Raw genomic sequence first — 20,837 nt, forward strand, 5'->3', positions numbered from 1 at the left:
CATTTGATAAAAATGGGGCTAAATACATCTCCTTTGTAGGTTTACTAAAGATATGAAAGCTTGTAGCTCCATGCCCCAGATCTGATCATTCTAAAATTCTTTCATTGAACCCAAGTTTCTTCTCCCTACTCGCTCCAGTTCTGCCCTCTAGGAGCCACTCTGTTCCTGTGACCGACCTGCATACAAAGATGGTACCACTGTGAGCAAGGTCAGCAAGCAGGGACTGCATGGGCAACAGCCAGGCTGTTTCAGCCTGGACACTACCAGGCACTGTCACACGTACACCACACAGATCAGCTCTCCGCCCCACCCGCTAACCTTCACAGACCACTGCCCCAAGAGGTGATCTACTCTCATTTGTTCTGACCAACCTTGAGCATCTGGGTACCCACGTGGCCATCAACTGAAAATGTGAAATTATGAGTCGCTCCACCTCTCCCCAGTCCATCCCAGAAATAACATGAGGCCCCACCAAAATGTAAATGTCGGCATTTGAAGGGGCCTCAAGCAGGGGGGGAAGAAGTTTTTCTTCATCAGTACAACCTCAGTAACCAAAAGTACAGAAGCAGAAACACTGTTTGCGAACATTTGCCCTTTAATTTGCATTTAAAATCAGTTTCTTTAAATATTTTAGTTACGTTCTGAATAGTGAAGACGTAGTAGCTGCTGCAGGCACTCAGTACTGGCTCCCACCCCTCCCCCCACCCAACCCCCAGGCCTTGCTTCTGCTCAAGATACAAATGGGCATTCCACACTAAATGGCTCCCGGTTGTCAAGGGTCAGCAGCCTCAGGCCTGGATGCAGTTGGATACAATGTCATGAAGCCCAGTAACTTTCCTGACAAGATGTGTGCATTTAACCATGCTCCGAAGAATTCCAATGTGGTGCCCAGACCCAAGGCAGCACCTCCGAGGTGACACTGGCCTTTTCCCCACTGTGTACGAGCATCTTGGGCTGGTTTCCACCACAAGCCATCCTGCACCAGATCTGTGTTCTATGGAGGAAGAGCTGAGGCTCCGCTCCTGAAGGGCACTGACACAGGAAGGAACAGAACCGCCTCTGCAGCCCACAGGTTTATACCAACGGGATTTAAAAGCTCAAGACAATCCGAGCCAGTCCACAGGAAGTCACCTCCACGCCAATCTCTACCAGGAGCCATGCGAGCCCGCGGCTGGGACACGCTCGGTCTCCCTGCCAAGAGGTGCTGGCATCTACGTGAGGACAGGATGGGAGAAACTGTTCCTAGCAGCCGGGAAAGGTCGGCACCACCTCAGCTGTGTGTGCTCGGGCCAAAATGGGTCTTCCTGGTGCAGTTATGACGGAGAGTGTGAGGGCAGGCCTGGGCTCTGCTCCAGTCTCGTTCGTAACACATGACCTCGGAATCCGCCCTCTCCCACCTCAACGCTGCCTACTCCCCGGCTCTGCCCCTCCAGATCCCCCAGCATGTGCTTCCTGGAAGAGGTAGAAGAGGCAGCTTTTAGACAATGACAGCTGAGAATGCAGGTGCCACTTGAGCAAAGCAGCACCCCGTGGCCTGTGGTCAGTACCTCCACACGGGTGGAATCGAGTGAGGACGTGCACAGCCAGGACAGAGGCTGCTCCGAGCCCGGGAGGCAGAGCACCCTCCTAGGCGTCTCTGGAGAACAGACGTTCAAAAGATAGAAACTTAATCACATGGTCCCCGGCAGGTTCCCTACAGTGTACTGGACAGGAAGAAAGTGAAATCACCTCTGTGGAGGGCTAATGGGAGGAAAGGCAGGAATAATAACGAGCATCCATTAAGGCTCTCTCTCCCTCAAGCTTAAGGAAATCAGATATTTGCGCATAGGAGAGGGTGCAGAGAGGGAGAGAGCCTAGCAGGAACACCGAGAGAGGCCTGTGACTGCTGGTTACATAGTGCCCTGGTTTCCTTGCTTGAGGCCAACAGCATGTGCCTGTCACCAGGCTAACCTGGGGCCTGTGAGGGGACAGGGTAAGACTGGTTTTCAGTTCCTGCATGGTTGACGTGTAGGGCACAAGGCTTCCTCCTAAAGGTCCAGTAGGAGGACTCTGGGATCCTCTACTGCTGCCTTGATTTTGCGGAGGAAAGTCACAGCCTCTCTGCCGTCGATCAGCCGGTGATCATACGTCAGGGCCACATACATCATGGGCCGCACCTCCACCTACAGAGAAGAGAAGTCAACAGGTTTGTCTGCAGTGGGGCAGAGAAAGCCCTGATGAAGCGGGGAGATGACTAAGCACAGCCCACAGGTAAGTCCCCAGGTCCAGAGACTTTCCTACTTTGCTTTGTTGCTTCTAGATACAATGTATTCAAAGACCAAGCCAGACCCTGAGTGCAAAACTCACATACTCAAACACAAAAAGCTTAACCCAAGAAAAAAGGAGTCTCCTTACAACTGTCTTTAAATAAAAACCATGCTCTGCCCCCTCACTTGTCTGCCATCTACAAGGAAAAGTTCCTCTTCAATTCTGGCTACCTGCAGTTTTTTCTTTAAAGACAATATTTTTTTTTAACTTGGGGTCCACAAATTCTTTGAAACTCTATGCAAGGTTGGGTATATGAGCATTTTCAGCAGATATCTATAATTTTTGGATTTAAGGAGTTAGGGACTTCAAAAGGTTCTAAACACAGGGGTCCCAGAAAACATTTTCCTATCAACATAGCTCGCGAGGCTAGCTCAAGACCCTCTGACCTCATTCCCTGACTCCCAGAAAAGCTCTAACCCTCGTTACGACAAGCGAGCAGGCTGGCAGTGGCTCTGCATTGCAGTCCTCCACTTCCCGAGGCAAGGACCACGCCTTCGATGGCACCCCCACGCTCCCTAGAGAAGGAAGCCTGCTGACTAGTCCCAGATGAAGGAGCAAGCTTTCTCAGCTCCATGGTGCTCAAACCTTAACGTGCCTCAGAACCATCTGTACTTTCTGCTTCACTAGGTCTGGGAAGGGGCCAAGAGTTTGCATTTCCAACAAGTTCCCAGGTGCTGCTGTTCCACACACAATTTGAGAACCAATGCCTTAGCTATTAATTAAAAATGAAGAGATTCAACTTACGCCTGAAATTACAGCGAATCTTTAAGGAACATTTAGTTAAGACTTCCCTCACCTCATCATGTAGCTGCTGGGACATTAACGGGGATGGTTCCTACCTTGCCTCCCACGACCACTGGCCTATCAACGATGGCATGCATGCCCAGAATAGCAGACTGAGGGGGGTTGATGATGGGCGTTCCAAAGAGCGAGCCGAAAACACCTCCATTGCTGATGGTAAAAGTACCACCATCCATATCTTCAATGGCAAGTTCATTCTTCCGGGCCTAAAAACAGATTTCATGATTGAAAGGTAATGTCAACTCAGCTTCCTCCACCTAAAGGAAGTCCCGAAGGCTCACATCTGAGATTAATGGTCCAAGTTCTAGCTTTAACTGAGATGCCTATGACTAGTTACACGCCGGAGGAAAGGACTCCGGGATCTTTCCTTTTCCGAGCAGGTTTAACTGGATGAGATGAGATCTTCACTCACAAGAGCACCATAAGCTCCACCAGAGCTGTACTTCGACTCTCGCTCATGACTGCCGTTCTCAGGGGCCACGTCCTCCTTTCACAACAATGGGAAGCTCCAGCTCCCTGAGCACCGCTCACTGGCCCAGCCTTCCCAGGGTCTCTTCCCTGACCTGCCCTGCAGCTCACACACACCCTTCCATTTTACCTTCTCTCCCAGTTCACTGATGGTTCGCTCAATATCGGCATAATTCATTGTTTCCACATTCCTGATGACGGGAACCACCAGACCCTGATGAGAGTAAAAAGCTCTTTTCAGGTGTAAATCAACAGTACCCATTATAGTTACAACTCTCTTAATTCAAGCCAAAGGTCTCCCCACCCCAGAGTATCTTAATTACTCAACATGATTAATGTAGTCTAAAATATTTAGACTTGCAAAAGATAAAAGAATGTGGTATGGTCAAAAACAGGTTTATTCTTCAAACAACTCCCTTCTAGAAAAACCAAAGTACAGAAAAAAGTCTCTCAAGAGGTCTGCTTCTTCAAATGGTAAGAGTCAAAGACCAGAGCTCTCCACTTCTTGCTCCAACATACCCGAGGGGTGGCCACTGCAACGCTGATGTCAATATAATCCCTATACACCACCTCTTTGGTTGCATCATCAATCACTATGAGAGAGAAAACACACATTACATACAACTCCCCAGGCCGAGGCTAGCGAGGAAACATTTGCATTAATAGAGTAAAAGTCCGAGATGCTTTGTACGGTGTGGACTGATAAAAACCACCGTGTTACAAGTGGCAGCTGGCACCCCTCTTATTCCCACGCCAATCAATCCTAACTTCTCCCAAGTGTCCTGACTAAGCTTGAGCACAGGAGCATCCATCTCCTCGGCAGCCCTGACAAGGATCGGTACACGGGCTAACACAGGGTAAGTATGTGCCCAAGTTCTCGTTCCCCAGCTCCACTCCAGCCCTCCCTCAGCTAACGGCTAAGGTTTAAAAGTACCCCCCAGAAAGGGCAAGTTAGTAAAGGAAGTGGAAGTGGGGGGATGTCACCCATTCTGCTGCTCACTTGCAACAAGGAGCGAGGGAAGCCTCTTTCCAGAAGACTCAGTAGGAAGCAGTGTGGTCTGTCTTTAATATGCTAGCCTGAGAGAGCAAACCAATAGCTAAGAATTTAGGTCTGGTGCTCATGAGAAAACACAGGCTCAAGAATCTTTTCCATAGGAATTCTATGTTGTTTTGTAGATAAGACACCCCGGAAAAGCACACAAAGTGAGAAAGAAGACAAGGGAATTCTGAGAAATGCCTACATGTATGGGCAAGCAGAAGAGATGGAGAGAGTCATCAGGAAGCCTAAGAATGGAAGAAGTTCAGAGGTTTCACATTTGGATGAAACCAAGTCCTTCCCCTACCTGAGGGCACACCACCTGGCGGAAGGGATTAGGGCTTCTATTTCTAGTCCTTTCGGGACCCTGCACTGCTAAGGGTTGCAAAAGTACCCAATGTGCTATAATCTTCCAAGGGCACAGAGAATTGTCTCAGTGGAGAAGAGAACTGCTTGTTAAGTCAACATTTCAATGGTGTAGGTGAGGAAAAAGAAAGGAAAATGAGCATTAAGCCCACAAAAGGCCAAGCCCAAGGCCTTCCAATTCAGTCCACTGATCAGAAATCAAAGGTCACCCTGGAGCTATGCCAAGTACAGAAGTCAGGTCCCAAGTTACAGGACTTGTGGGAGAGTGGGCACCAGCCACAGCAAGAGTTTCCACACTGACATGAGAAACTTGGAGAGATGGACTGGCTCAGAACTGCCTGTCGCCAGAGCCGCTGCCAAGCTCTGCACTGGGACGGGAACCTGTTCTGCCCGGCTGGTGGGGAGGAAGCACTCATGATGCCCATTTAGGAAGGTCAGTCCAGAAATCCCTAGGAAAGGTACTCAAGGTCTCACACATCTGAAATAAGAAGCCTCAGTCAGAGGACCATCGTTTTTGTGTCTTGAGCAGGGGGAGAATTTCTGTATTTACACACATACCTTCAGGACCTCTGTTGATTCTGGCCATCACAAACTCACCTGCATTTACCACAGGCTGCTCCTGCAAGGCAAAGGCTGAGGCCTTCACAAATGCCGACATGAAGCCTAGTTTGAGGTTATGTTTCTTCAGAAAAGCATCTTTGTGCCGAGCCCGCATCTCCTGGATGTTACTGCAAGAACACATTACAAAACAAACTGACCACAAAAGCCTCAATTCTGACTTTCACACTGGTTTCTAATGCCAGGCATACAACTGGGTAAAGTTTTCCCTTACTCTGGACCATGTAAGTTCAAGTTTTGAAATACTCCACTAGAGGTTAACACAATTACTTCATTCCTTTAAAAGCCTGGGTCCAAGGGAATCAGATCCACTCTGTGTAAGGACGATTTCATGCTCCAGAAGTCAGAGATTTTGTGACAGACAAAATGAATGAGCCCATAGCACATCAACAGTTTCACCCTGGACGAGAAAGTGCCTTCTAGCTACACTGAATTCATGAGCTATCTACTCTGAAAAGAGTTTTGGTTTTTTTTTTTCTTAAAAGCATAAAGTCCACAAAACAAGCACCATTCTTTTTATTAAACAGGCTTCCCTGGTGGTTCAGATGGTAAAGAATCTGCTTGTAATTCAGGATACCCAAGTTCAATCCTTTGGTTGAGAAGATCCCCTGGATAAGGGCATGGCAACCCACTTCAGTATTCTTGCCTGGAGAAGTCCACGGACAAAGGAGATTGGCGAGCTACAGTCCTTGGGGTCACCAAAGAGTTGGACATGACTAAGTGACTAACTTTTTCATTCAATATTTCGTGTTTGTTTTCAAAATACCACCAAACCTAATTATGACTTTCTTGTGACATTCCTAACAAATGAAAACAAAAAAAAACCCCAAACCACACATGTGCACAGGTTTCATGTGAGCAAAAACAGTCTTGACTACCTATGGATGGATACAATCCAGTGCTGTGTTAGGCTCATGAGGAAGTCAGTGTATTCATGCATCTCCCCAGAGTGAGCAGTTCCATCTGCTTGGTTCCTTCAAATGGGCACTCACACCCACCACACACGGTGGTCAATGCAAGACACCAAGACATAAAGACAATATACAGTTCTTGCTCTTAAAATTAATATAATGAACATAGTTTCCTTGGTTATTTAAAAAAGTGACCATGTGTGGACCTAAGCTTTTTAAAGTATAAGCAACAAGGCTACTGGGAAACCTTTGCAGTGAGACCAATCTTTGTTCTTTTGGGGCTGGTTTTTCACAAAACCAGAGATAGCGGGAAATGGCTTTCCCATCATTTTGCTGCAGAAATCTCCCTATTTATGGGAAGACAGTTGTGTGATGGAAATTGAATTTAACTTTATCTCAGGCCCAAATGCTCAGTTTTCTCTTTCTCCCTATAATGGCTTAATCTGACATTAGCACGAAAGATAAGATGGTATAACTTTAACTCCCCTCTTTAGACCTCTTGTTTTTTAAAACGGAAGTTTTCCTAGGGGGACTGATTGGGTTTAAAATGTTTGTTTTCCTGAGTCTAACTACATTTAGTGCTAGGATTACCACCCTAAAGACATTACTGGTTCCCAAGACACAAGAGCTGCAGAAGAGGGAAAGAGAAGCGATAAACATCTCTGCTCTCAAAACTGCCCAAATGCTATTGTCTGGTCATTAAGTAGTTTCTATTTCAGAGTTCTGTCCTTGGAGGCAGAGGCTGGGACAACAGGGGAGAGGAGGCAGTCTCAGAAAGGCCCGTTATGGGTTAGCTGATCGCCACAAGACCCAAAGGGCACTCAATCTAAACCAGATTACCGACTGCAGAGGGACCCCAGGCCATCATTAAGTGAAGCCTCGATTAGCTGCTGAAAGGAGATCCAACTACTGTACTTACTTTTCAATCAAAGCTGTTGGGCCAACTGCATCTTTCAAGGCCACAAATATTTACATGTTTTGTCTTAAGGAATTGGGTAGAATTTCAAAATCCAATTCAATTTGTGTACAATTTGGCCCTAATGCACTGAAACATAAGCTGCAGCCTTTGTGATTCATTAGTCAAGGTCCTTCCCTACATCCTATGGATACAAGAGAAATCTTTGGCTTGGATGACGTCTAGTCTTTTGGGGAAGCTTCACAAGAGAATGGATGACGGCCAGTGAAATGGACCACAGAATCCTACTCTGGGAACAATGCTACAGCATGCTGTGACTAAATCTTCTCCCTCTCTACATTTTTCAGACCCCTTCCAAAGAAAACTGTTTATCCCAGTGAAATGCAGATTAGCAGACTAAGCACTTGGGATAAAAAAAAGCAAAGAGATGACCTAAAGACTTGATGACTTTACTTCCTGTATTAGATATGAACTCTTACCCTGGCCCTTAAAACATTCTGTAATATGGATGCAACTTTCTTTACCATTCTTTCCTACACATCTTCCTCACAGTGATTGTTTCTCAGATGTGTCCTGTACTTTTCTATCTGTGCCAGGTCCATACTGTTAACATCTTCTGGAATGACGTTCCTCCATTATGTCAAAATGTGAATCATTAAGGCCCCTTAAAGATCTTTTTCTCCAGGAAGCCTTTCCTGACTCCTACCTCCACCTCAAAAACAAATGATCTCATTCTCTCCTCCACCTCACACTTTTTGTATTTTTGTGATACTTGTTTTTCTAGATTTTACTTTACATTTATCCAACAAGATGGTAGCTCCAGGCTAAGGGTTCTTTATCACTCATCTTTGCATCCCACAAAAATATAGTGTAGTATCTTGTGCACAGTAAGCACTCAAAAACCGCCTGTTGACTTTAACTACATTCTTTTCCCTACATCTGTAAACAAAGTCTTGAAGAAGAAAAGTGAGTCAACAATTAGCTCAGTATAGAAATGAGCTTACTGAATCAGCCCGTTTGGTTAATATTCTGAGGTCTTTTTCTTTCAAAGCAAAACTTGCTTCCCATTTCACTGTCAAAGTTGAGAAAGGTGAAAGATATAAAAAGCCTATGCCTTTCTACCCTCTCAATCCTGAGTCACTTAGGAACACACATAAGGAGCAGTCAGAGTGAGAAGGAAGCAGGGAATGGCCCCTTGACTCTGGGCGTGCTGTCAAACGATCCTCCATCCTGAAGGGGAGCCTTGTTGGCCTGGCTCCCCTCTCTCTACTTGTTAATAGTGATCATTAGAGCTTAAGACTATTACCAGCCTCGTTTATCAGAAATCACGGGATTCAGGTATACATCTACAAGGCTAAGTTTTTTAAGTCACAGAGGAGACAGGCATAGTATTAGGAAAGTCAATCAGAGAATGAAACCAGTGGGTCACTCTGTATAAGTCAAGAAACAGTGCAAAGAAGTACTTCTTTCCTGTTACGTTAGTTTGGGGCAAGTTCAAGTGTTTTGCAAGAAAAAGAGCACAGGGAGGAGGAGGACTAGAGCTCTCACCTCATGTCAATCTCATTGAAAGTGGTGAGCATCGCGCAGGTGTTCTGAGCCTCCTTCAGACGCTGAGCGATGCGCTGCCGCATTCTGTTCATTTTCTCCTGAAAGAGGGAGTGGGACAAGTATCGCCAACCTGGTGTCTTTGGACCTAGCCCTCCCATTTAGTCTGCAGGAGCACTGGGCTTGCTGGGAGGGGATAATTAAGGACTGTATCCAGGCTTCCTCTTTCCTGTGGTGGCTTGCTCCTCTGAGCAAAAACAAGGAAATACAGACAAAAACTACTCACTCAGATGTGCCCTGAAGTCTGATGAAGAATAGAGGCCCAGGAAATGGTTTGGTTTATAAACCAAAACCAATTTATGGAAAGGAAGAGTGTGGTGTAGGGCTAGCCAGCCCAAGAGTCGTCATAGACAAGGCAATTCCTGGTGATAAAGACTTGCATGATAATAGCTACTTGTAGAATGGAAACTCAGAAGCAACACATTTCTCAGGCTATCGTATTTTTAGGAGGTATTCTCAGGCAGAGGAACCCACACTCTTGACCATACTTCCTTGAGGTTTTATGTCTGCCCCTGACTGCCACTGGGTAGCCCTCAGCTAAGCATCAGGGAAGAACAGGAATAGAGCTCACTAAACCACCTCTCTGAAGTGTGGGAGGGAGGAGACGCGTTACTAGGCTACCATCCCCCGCATGCCCCTTTCTCACCCACAGCACTTCAGTGGGAGCACGAAAGAGTGGGAAAAACCAATGGACAAGTGTTCAGAAGGCCTCCAGTTCTAGTCTCGTCATCTGAATGAACAGTCATATGAATGAACAAGCCACTTCCTAAACTGAATTTCCTTGCCAGGCCGAGGGAATCAGCTGCCGGTCACTCAAAGGCAGGCAGAGCAGACCCATATTTTATTAATCTCAACACTGCTCCTCGGCTTTTTTCTTGGAAGTGGTCCTTAGAGGCTTACCCGATGTTCTGAACGCAGACCTATACCAGCTCCTGCCTCAGCTCTTGGAGGGGCAGCGGTGGGTTTTACAGCAGACACTGTAAATGAAGAGAGGGTACACTGCATCAGAAAATGAGAAACTTTTACTTGAGTATATGCCCGTGCTTTCACACTGCACTTGTCACTTAAGCTTCAAGGTATGCTAAGATATATTAGTCATTCCTACTTCACAAATGAACAATCTGGTCAGAGAAGTTAAATAACTAGTCTAAGGTCACACAGCTATACACAGAAAGCTGAGATGCAAACTCAGGTCTTCTGATACATAGTCTAGAGTTTCTTCTACAATGCAGCCAATGAAACCTGTCCAGAGCCATAATTAGTCTTAGACTTTGCCCTCTGAGGGAACGTGGCAACAGATGAGATGGTCTCCTGTAGAAAGACACGTGGGAGGCAGAGGCTTACCTGGTTTGCTAGTGAGCGGCTGTGAGGGCGAGGGCACAGGTGGCATCTGGGTGGGTATAGGTGCTGCAGGGGGAGGAGGAACAGCAGACACTGCGGGTTCTGCTTTTGGGGCTGCGGCAGCAGGGGCTGCAGCTGGCTTGGCCTTAGCAGGAGCAGCTGGAAAACAAGAAAAATAGATGCCACTGGCACTATGTGGAATGGAAAGCAACCAAACTGCAGATACTAAGTAGAATTTAGCAGCAAAAGCTCTCTCTCTCATCAATTAGCAAATGCTTCCTGAGTACCTGCTATACGTGTAAGGCTATGAGATACACAGAGTGATTTCAGGCACGGTTTCCCCAGGACCCCTAGACGTCCTACATTAGATAACTGGCTGAATTCAGCTGCCTTCCTGATTGCATAAATATCTATTAGTCATCAAATTCAGCCAGTACTTTCAAAGCACCTAAGTCAATGGTAATAGACTTCAAAGCAAAAGAAACCCAGCAATTTAAGATGCTGAAACACACACATAAAACCAACAACTTTCCAGTTACAGTAATACTGACTGTCTCCTATGTCTCCTATTTTAACATCACATGTGGAAGAACTCTCTTAACTATTAAAAAATAAACGCTTAAATAATCAAGAACACATTTAGACTTAAGAGTTCAAAGCATTTTATCTAGAATAACTCTCAGAAACCAATGAGGTGGTCAAGCAATGAAATTCACAACTTTAAATATTTTTTTACTTTACCCATTTGGATATCACCATCTGGGTTTATACTTAAATCAGAAGAACAATCCTCTTAAGGAATGGTCAGAAGATGAAATTCTCCAACCAGAAGAATCAATCTTATTCCCTAGTCTTCTACTGTATTTTCTTTCCTTCTAATCTTACCCTGATCGAGCATAATGAGGCCATCTACCATCTTTCTGCTTAACTATCTTAACCATGAAATAGACTTTAGTAGTTACAGCATTTAACTAAGAATCAAAAGTCTTCTTTCCTAATCTCTAATATACTGACTATAAGATCTAATATAAATTCATTTCCTTATTTCTCATTTCTTCCCAAGAAAAATTCAACCCTCCCTAAAAAATGCTGTGACAGAATAGATGTGAAAAAACTACTCCAAAATTCTCCGTAATAGATGTGATCAAACACTGCTGCTTCTCACTTTAGAACAGTGGCTCCCAGCCCTGGCTATGTATCAGAATCACTTGGAGAGTGTTAAAGACACTAACAAAAACTATGATAGATAACCAGGATCTGAAAACCCCAGATTTAATATATCAGAATCCCTTGGCCTCAGAATCTGGGCACTTGTATTATTTTTAAAGCCCCCATGTGACTCTGCTGCCAGGGTGGGGGAAGGGGATGGGAAAAAAAACACTATCTCTAGAATCTTCTTCCTTCCTATTTAAGAAAAGGTCCAGCACCAAAAAGAACACTATTGTGAGGTTTATCTTCTTAATACCCTTTTCTTCTAAAACTTGACATTTAAAGCTCACACTATATATATATACATATATATATATATGTATATATATATATCTCCTCTTACTGCCTCACTAAAGGCAGAGGGAATGCAAAATAATATTTGATGTATCAAGGAATTAGTATATTATGCTCAGCCCCAATTCCGAAGGGGAACACTGGAGACCTTGACAACCAGGAGAACTTCTTTACCGCCAGTTTTCCTGAGTGTGAAAAGAGGAGTGCCTCCTTCTACTTTTCCCCCATCAGGTACCAAAAGAGCTTCAATCACGCCATTTGCTGGTGATGGAACCTGCACAGAGGTCTTCAAAAGGAAGACAGATGGAGAAAGAGTCCAAAGTTTTACTCAGCATTAGAAAATTAATTGTATAGAATCTCAAATGAGTCACAAGAGTTGCAACACAGATATACAAGACCCTGCATAAACATCAAGGCCACACTTTCAGAATAAGAGTAATCAATGCTACTGTGAAGATGCACCTTGTCTGTCCTTTCCCAGAAACATTAAAGCAAGATTCAGTTAGTGTTGCCAAATGATACATAAAAAACAACTGGAAACAGTTCATGTATACACACATAACAGCTATAAAACTAAAGCTACTAAAGTACATAGGACATACACCTAGAACAATCTAAAATTAAACTTTAAATGTTTTTCTTTTTACTGAGCTATTCCAACAATTTTACTGAGGCAGCTAACAATTATCTTCAAACAACTAAGTCCATGTTCCTTTCATTAGGTTAAGACACCAAGCGGAAACCATGAAAAGACGGCACTAACAGGGCAAGCCTACCTTGTCAGTTTCAATCTCACAAACCACTTCATCTTCTGCAACTGTGTCTCCAACAGCTGAAAAGACAGTCAAAGGCTACCTGTTAGGGGTGAGCAGTGGGTAACAAGAAAAGTAGCCATAAAATCCCCTTTGGCAGGTGTTACAGGACCCCTTTCCTACAGGCCAGGGGAAAGTACACTGCATGTAAAGAAGAGTGGAGCCACAGGTTCCACTGATTATCATGAAGGTGAGGGGAGTAAAGGGGACTTTTCAAAAGTATTTAAACTTAAAAAGTGAGAAGGTAGTAAATCTTACCTTTCTCCCACCTGACATCCCCCTCTGTGACAGATTCTGCAAAAGCTGGGGTTTTGACTGTAATCACATCATCCTCTAGGAAAAAAGGGGAGGGGGGAAATCACACAGTCCATATTTTTCCTTTTTTTTCTGCCATTAAATTCAGTCAATTGCTATTCTTCTCATTAAAATTCCATTCCCAAGAACGGAGGGAGCTGAAGGTACTTACTGCATACAGCTGTAGTTCTAAAGAAGCGAACGCTGAAGATATTACTGCTGTTAATGCTACAAAACAAACATAAAAGTAAACTCCTTTAACAGGTGAATTATTCACATTTTAGTCTAGACAAGGCATGACGAATCACCTTTATTTTTAATGAATTTTTATTGGAGTATAGTTAATATACAATGTTGTGTTAGTTTTTGCTGTACAGCAAAGTGAGTCAGTTATACAAATATCCACTCTTTTTTAGATTCTTTCACCTTCCCTTTAAACCAGTGACTCTTGACTAGGAGCGCCCATCACTGTTGCCTGGGGAACTTTTTCAAAGCCTACCTGTCTAGGCCCCATTCCCAGAGATCCTGACTCAGCAGGTCTAGAGTAAAGCCTGGATTACTTGGGTGCCTCAAGCAGTGAGGCCCTTGGGTGAGTGAAATGTGCTGCAGTGAAATGCCAGCTCTTCCAGAACAGACTTACGTTTGCATCTCTGAAGAAAAAGACAGCGTCTTGGTCCTTTGCACAATCACAAAAGGACTCAGCCTCCTGATTAGGTTTTTTCTTAACTAAATCCAAGTAAGATAAAACTGTGTGCCCTCAGGGTACTTGCCACTTTGCCATGTAAAACAGAATTTCTGTCTATGTGATTAAAGATTTAGGTAAGACAGCAAGATGAAAGTAAAACAAGGTGTTATATGCAAAATAAACAAAAAAACAAACAAAAAACCCCACTGAAAACCTCATAATCACCTGTTCTCCTGCCAGAAGGCAGCACATCAGTCCACTCTGGACTCATTCAAGAGGAACCTCAAAAGAGCAAGGTACTCTCTGATATGACACTAACCTGAAATAACGTAACCTGGAGAATGATATGACCATGGAGAATCATGGTATCTGGTATATGGTATCTGTGGTTATCTGTCATATACATACATTTTGGAAGAGTGATTTGGACTGATGGGAACTTTCACTTTCTATACTTTAAGACTGTCTGAATAATCTACAATGAGCACCTTTACAATAAAAAGTGAAACAGATTTAAGTTGCCTTTGGTATTTTTAAGTTCTATGTAAAATCAAGGGAAAATATGTTATTTAAAAAAATACAGAATACAAAGTTTTCTGCATAAAAGTTTCCAACCATGTACAGGTACATGTTCATGGGCAATAACTAACGGGTAATGTGTCAATGCAGAGACTGCTCTCTGCGGACACCCAGAATCTGGCACATCGGCTGTCTCTGGGAATAGGAACGCAGTAGCATGGGAGAACAGGATAAAGTCTTCTCATGGACATTTTTACTTTTCAACCATGTAAATGTGTAACCTATTAAATAAAAACAAAAAACCAAACATAGTTTTACAATAAAAGATTTTTAGTAAAATGGGTACCTTATGCACAGAAAAAAGACAAGATACAATACAAAAACAGTTACTAGATTAGAGTAACACCCTAATCTGTGATCCTCATCATTCAAAGTTTAGGGGTTTTTAAAATAATTTACTTTCAAATAGTTATTTGTTTTATTTATTGCATAGGATTTGTGGTCGCTCTAATTTTCATTTAAACTATAGATGAGAAACACACTTTGACACTCCCTAAATAATTTTAAATTTACAAAAGTATTAGATGTTAACAGCAGTAAACTTAGAAAGAGCAAAAAGAACATTTACAATGGGACTATACCATACAATACAAAAGGAATAATTTTATAACTTGCTTTTTCCCACTTCTAGAATGAACATATAAGATAGCATAGCCTAACCCATCCATTGTTGTTTGACCATTCTGAGAAACACGGGTACACTAGGCATTCAGTACAGAGTCCTAGAAATGGGATTGCTAGATCAAAAGGTACACACAGTCCAAAGACTTATGAATGCCAAACTGCCATTGTAATGCACAGTGAAGAAGGAGCAATCTGCTGACCCTTCATTTTAAAGATTCCACCTATAGAGAAAAATAGCTTGACAGCTGCTCAACAGGAAACTAAAGAGCGTCCTCTTACTACCACCCTGAAAATACTTGGAATGCAAAGTAGCATTAAGCAACATTCATAAGCAGAAGTTAATCTGAAACACACATGGGTGGCCTCTCTCCAAATTTTGCATTATGCAATAGTAGCATTCCTTCCCTCTACACTAGTCAAAGTCCCAGGAGTTAAATACTAGTCTCTTGCTTTTACTGTTTCTAAAATCCGTAACTATGCAACCAAAAGGATGCTCTTAACCTCCACAATAAACGTAACCTCCAGTCCTTCAGCTTCACTTGTATCCAACCAGAATATTTAGGATCACCCTTCTAACAATTCCCATAAAAAGAGGATTCCAGCTCCACTTTCATTATAATCTGAACACCTGGTCCTGACACACTCCTGGTCCAATACTTCACATGGGGCTGAAGCTCAGGCTCATATCATAAATTAACATCAAGGTCAGGTCGAGGGACTCAATATAACCAGCTTGATTACTAGGCTTGAAAGACAGGAAAGAAAGCAGATGGTCAAACTGGTGTCTTCAATACCCCGGGTCCACATATCTGTGCTCCCCAGTGATACTTACACAGTCTTCCTGCTGTCAGGGTAACCTGGTCCCTGACATAAGGAGATCCCTGCAAGAAACAAAACAACTCTTAACCAACAACTCTTTATCTCATACAGGATACCTGCTGGGAATGGAGAAGAAGTTGTTCACCCCCTAACTCTGAGATAGAGCAGGATCAACAGCAGGCAATAATATAATCTGTATCACACAGAGTCCTGCCTCTTAAACTTTTCCACCATAGTAATCGTAATGGCAGAGAACAACAGGTATGTGCGACTGCGGGGAATGGGTTTGAGGAAGAAAGGGGAGAATTCTATAATCTTATTTATCTCGAAATTCATAAACTTTCATTATCCCTGTATGTTTTCATGATAGAATGCCTCTACTTCCCAAGTTTTCAAATACTATGGAAGCCTGAGACACATGATAGCTTATCCTGTGACTACACACAGCCTAAAGAAGCAGTGGAAAGTTTGGTCCGAGTTTGTTTCCCTGGTTACTTAAAATGCACTGGAAGTTTTGTTGCCTGAATCCCAACAGCAAAGACTAGGCTACTTCTGGCCCAAGGTCTTTAGCTTCCTCAAGCAAACTATTACACCTCCTTTCCATTTATTGCCTTCCCACTCTTGCTGAGACCTTCCATTCTGGTCACACTCAACAAGGTGAGAGCTTCTTTCTGCCCCACCAATTGTCCTTATTACAAATAATCACACTGCTGCAACAGACAACTAATTACTCTATCTGCTTCACCTGATTATATTCTTTCATGTGTCTTGTTTTTTCAGATCAAAAACAACTCTTTCTGAACCATGGGCACAGGAAATACCAACTGGAAGACAATTCTCTCTTGTCCCAGCTTCCCACAAACATCCTCAAGGTTTCAGTCAAGTAAGTCACCTCTTTATGATCAATAGCCAACAACTATAGTACAAATCCCAAACACAGCATGTCGATGAGCTTGCAGCCAGCAAGCAGCCCATACTGATTTTTGGAACTCTAAGTTCACTTTAGAGTTTATCCTACAGCAAGTTTCATTTGTACAGTGCTTTAGAATTTATAAAAAGCTTTCACATAATGACCTCATTTTGATTTTCATCTCACACTCCCTGAAGTGGAATGACCATTGCCATTCTTCTCATTTCATATATAAGCAGGGCTTTTGGAGGTTAAGTGGCTAGCCCAAGGAGAAGCCCTGAACCAGAACACAAAAGGCAAGAACAAGGCGCTTCCCATTGTCCTGCCAGTCTATAAAATGGAGAAAATGTTTACTGACATTTTTCAAAATTCCAAGGTAAAGAGTTTATTAATGAGAGTCCCCTATGAGCTAACACTGTGCTGGGTTCTTATGATCTCATGACTCTAAGGATGAAGTCCAAAACCTTTACACGTTCCTGTCCAGCCCTTCCAGACAAGCTTCTTTTCCATTTCTATGACTGGTCATGCCTCTTTCTGTCCGAAAACTTTGCCTAAGCCATTCCCTTTGCCTAAAATATCTTTCTCTTGGCCATCTCCTATATATTCTCCAAGACTTGGCATAAATGTCACTTCTCTGGGGAAGCCTTTACTGATGGTGCCACCTCACTCTCCACCCTCCCAAGCCTGGCTATATCATCCTACCCCCTACTTCTCTTTCACAGTAATCACAATGTAATTATGTACTTATGTAATTAAGGGTACTTATGTACCCTCCTGGAGGGTAGAGACCACCTCTTTCCCTGCCACCTAGCATAGTGTCTGGCATGTAGTGACAATTCAACAAATAATCTATTCATTGTGAGTAAATGATAATATGATGGGTGAGGAGTTCAGGCTGAGGAGCAGACTCAGCTTGACCAACAGTTGGCACAGTGACCTTGGTCAAGGCACTTAACCTCTCTTGGCCTTGAGTCATACATTCGTAAAATAGAGAAAATATTTATTTTACTGTTTCTTGATGAGTAACTGAAAAAATGCACAGAAAGCACTCAGAACAATACTTGGCACATAGAATGCCCGTAAGAAAATCAACTCATTCAATGAATATTTATGCCAGGCATATAAAGAAATTATTGGGATAATAACCTGAATTCTTTCCACTCACCTTTCTGCCATCTTCTATCTCATGCCACTCTCTCCCTCAACCAAAATGCTCTGGCCAAATCACCTCTTTTGCTAGTTCCAAAATACTGACAAGCACTTTCCTTCCTCAAGGACTTTATACATGTCATTCCCTTTCCTTCTCCTGCTCTTAATCTGGATGGCGCCTGTCCTGTCACATCCTCTGGGTCACAGTTTCAGTGTCCAGCTTCACTTGTTTCCTTTTCAGCATTCAGGATAGTACATTTGTTGAGCAATTTACATATTGTCTTTCCCTAGCTAGGTTGTAAGCTCCGGGAGGGTGAGAAACTCACCACCCCCTCTTCACTGCTATATCCCCTGTGAGTGCCTAGCAGCACAGGTGCCTGACACTGAGTAGATACTGAGTAACTGTGCTAAATGAACAAACGGCAGCTGTTACTAAATAGCATTTGGGGTGGCTTCCAGTGGCTAGGACTCTGCACTTCCAACCAATGCGGGGCGGGGGTTGGGGAGGGGCGGCGATCCCCGTTCCATCCCTGGTCGGGGAACTAGATTCCCAAGTGCCCCGGTGCAGCCAAATAAACCAATAATTTTTAAAAATAAAATAATCTTTTGTTTCGCTCCTCTCTCTCTCTCTGAACACGAGGCGGAGAAACACAGGCACCCAATTTCCTCACACGCGGCTCTGCCCAGGAGGAGGCGAGAGCATTTTTAGGGGACGGCAAAAGGGCAGAACTTACCAGGCACGGAACGTCTCACTAGAGGGCAGTTCCCCTGTTGAGAAAGAAGACGTCGGTCACCCGAGACGAAAAGTGAGGGAAGAAACAGCTTTTTCAAGTATAGACCTAAAGCTGCCCCCGGGACTGGTGACAGGTGAACCTCGGGCCTCCTCCCAAAGGCAAAGGCAACAGCAACAACGCAGGCGGGACGCCGGGCCTGCCAGACTATCTCAACCTTCCCCCACGGGAGTGATAACCCACCGCCTTTTTAACAGATTAGAAAAGAGGCCCTGGGATCCAGACGGGGGCTTCCGCGGCGCCTCCCGCCCCCCGTCCCCGAGCTCTAATAGAGTCTGGTGTCCCGGCGGGCGCGGCTCTGGGCGGCTCCTCCGCCCGCGCGGACGCAGGGTGGGGTCCGGCAGGGGCCGCGGCGCCGGCGGCCGCGGGAAAGGCTCCCGGCCGCTGGGCTCCACAAGACGGCCCCGGAGGCGACAGCGGCTCCGGGCCGCCCAGCCCCGCGGCGGCGGCCTCCGCGTCCCGGTGCCCTTGGTGCCCGGCCTGGCCGGCGCGCCACGCCCCTTGTCGTCCCCACCCCACCCCGTCTGCCCGCCGGCGACTTTCTCACCCGCCGGGGGTCCCGGCCCGGTCGGACCGTACCTTCTGGAAGGCGGAGAGCGAGCGGCTGAACGCCCGGGACGCGCAGCGGGACCGGGACAGCATCACGGCGGCGGAGCCGAGGGCGGGCGGACACCGGATATCGGCCCCGGCAGCAACCGGAAGTGGGGCGGGCCGCGGCACCCGCTGCGCGGGGAGGGGGGTGAATGGGTGTCCGGACCGAACCACTGGCGGGAGGAACGGGGGGGGGGGCCTGCTGCGGCTCAGGCCGGGCCTCCCGAAGACTCCTGAGACCGTCTGGCGACAGATCGCTCCCGCTCCGGGTTCCCACCCTCCCCGTATCTCTCCGCGGAGCGTTCGGATAAACTCGGCGCCCATCTCTCTTGGGACACCCTCCCACCCAGGGCACCGCGCTATTCCTCCCCCGCATTCCCGGGGGGCAAAAAGCCGAAGGCGGCGTGGGCTTCTTCGGACTCGGACCTTGGCTGACGTGCCTGTGCGATCTTACACTTTGTGTGGCCTTGGTCAGGTGACATTGCTTCCCTAAGCCTCAGGTTCCTCAAAGATAGAGCGGAAAAAAAAAAAAAACTTCGCTCGCTCCCTAACCCCGGAACAAAGAAACGGAGCACCGAGGAACCTCTAAAGGGCTCCCGTTGCCCTTTAACTGACCTGAAGATGTTCAGCAAGCCTTCTTCTGCATCCTTGTCTCCTCATCATCCCTGCTCAAACTCTCTCCAGCCGAGCTGGTTGTTCCCCATACCTCTTGCGCGTTTTGGAGGCTGTTCGTCATTCTACCCCTAGAATATAAACTCCATGAGATTAGGAACGTGGTCTATCTTGTTCACTTCTTATATCTCCGGCCATTTATTAAAACTACAGTTTTTGTTGAAATATTATTAACTTGTAGCACTGTATACGGAGAAGGCAATGGCAGCCCACTCCAGTACTCTTGCCTGGAAAATCCCATGGACGGAGGAGCCTGGTGGGCTGCAGTCCATGGGGTCGCGAAGAGTCGGACACGACTGAGCGACATCACTTCCACTTTTCATTGTCATGCATTGGAGAAGGAAATGGCAACCAACTACAGTGTTCTTGCCTGGAGAATCCTACGGATGGCAGAGCCTGGTGGGCTGCCGTCTATGGGGTCGCACAGAGTCGGACCCGACTGAAGCGACGCAGCAGCAGCACTGTATAGATTTAAGATAGCGTAATTTGATTTATGCATCTCATGAAGTGATTATCACAAAAAGTTTAGCGAGCATCATCACCTCAGCGTTCAAAAAACTAAGATCTTGGCAATCCATTCCCATCACGTTATGGCAAATAGATGAGGAAAAAATGGAAACCGTGACAGACTTAATAAAGTCTCCAAAGTCACTGCAGACGGTGATTGCAGCCATGAAATTAAAAGACACTTGCTCCTTGGAAGAAAAGGGATGACAAACCTAGACAGCGTATTGAAAAGCAGAGACATGCTTTGCGGATAAAGGTCCATCTAGTTAATGCTACGGTTTTTCCAGGAGTCATGTACAGTTGTGGGAGTTGGACCATAAAGAGGGCTGAGGCTCTCCAACTGTGGTGCTGGAGAAGACTGTTGAGAGTCCCTGGGAATGCAAGGAGATCAAACCAGTCAATCCTAAAGGAAATCAACCCCAAATATTCATCGGGATGACTGATACTGAAGCTCCAATACTTTGGACACCTGGTGCAAGAACCAACTCATTGGGAAAGACCCTCATGCTGGACAGATTGAGGGCAGGAGGAG

At 45.3% G+C, this 20,837-nt stretch overlaps 1 protein-coding gene across 1 annotated transcript; it reads right to left on the minus strand.

The window, feature by feature from the left end:
• Positions 1-730: 730 nt before the first annotated feature.
• On the minus strand, positions 731-19,209 carry DLST (dihydrolipoamide S-succinyltransferase). Its single transcript, XM_068963873.1, has 15 exons — positions 19,115-19,209; positions 18,479-18,512; positions 15,699-15,747; positions 13,151-13,206; positions 12,943-13,017; positions 12,649-12,704; positions 12,047-12,158; positions 10,373-10,528; positions 9,929-10,005; positions 8,972-9,069; positions 5,576-5,706; positions 4,096-4,169; positions 3,707-3,790; positions 3,147-3,314; positions 731-2,162 (listed from the first exon to the last, which is right to left on the minus strand). Exons 1-15 carry the CDS (start codon positions 19,175-19,177, stop codon positions 2,028-2,030), a joined length of 1,368 nt encoding a protein of 455 aa, XP_068819974.1. The 5' UTR covers positions 19,178-19,209; the 3' UTR covers positions 731-2,027.
• Positions 19,210-20,837: the final 1,628 nt, after the last annotated feature.

Source organism: Capricornis sumatraensis, chromosome 2, assembly GCF_032405125.1.
Source record: "Capricornis sumatraensis isolate serow.1 chromosome 2, serow.2, whole genome shotgun sequence".
NCBI classification, from domain to species: Eukaryota; Metazoa; Chordata; class Mammalia; order Artiodactyla; family Bovidae; genus Capricornis; species Capricornis sumatraensis.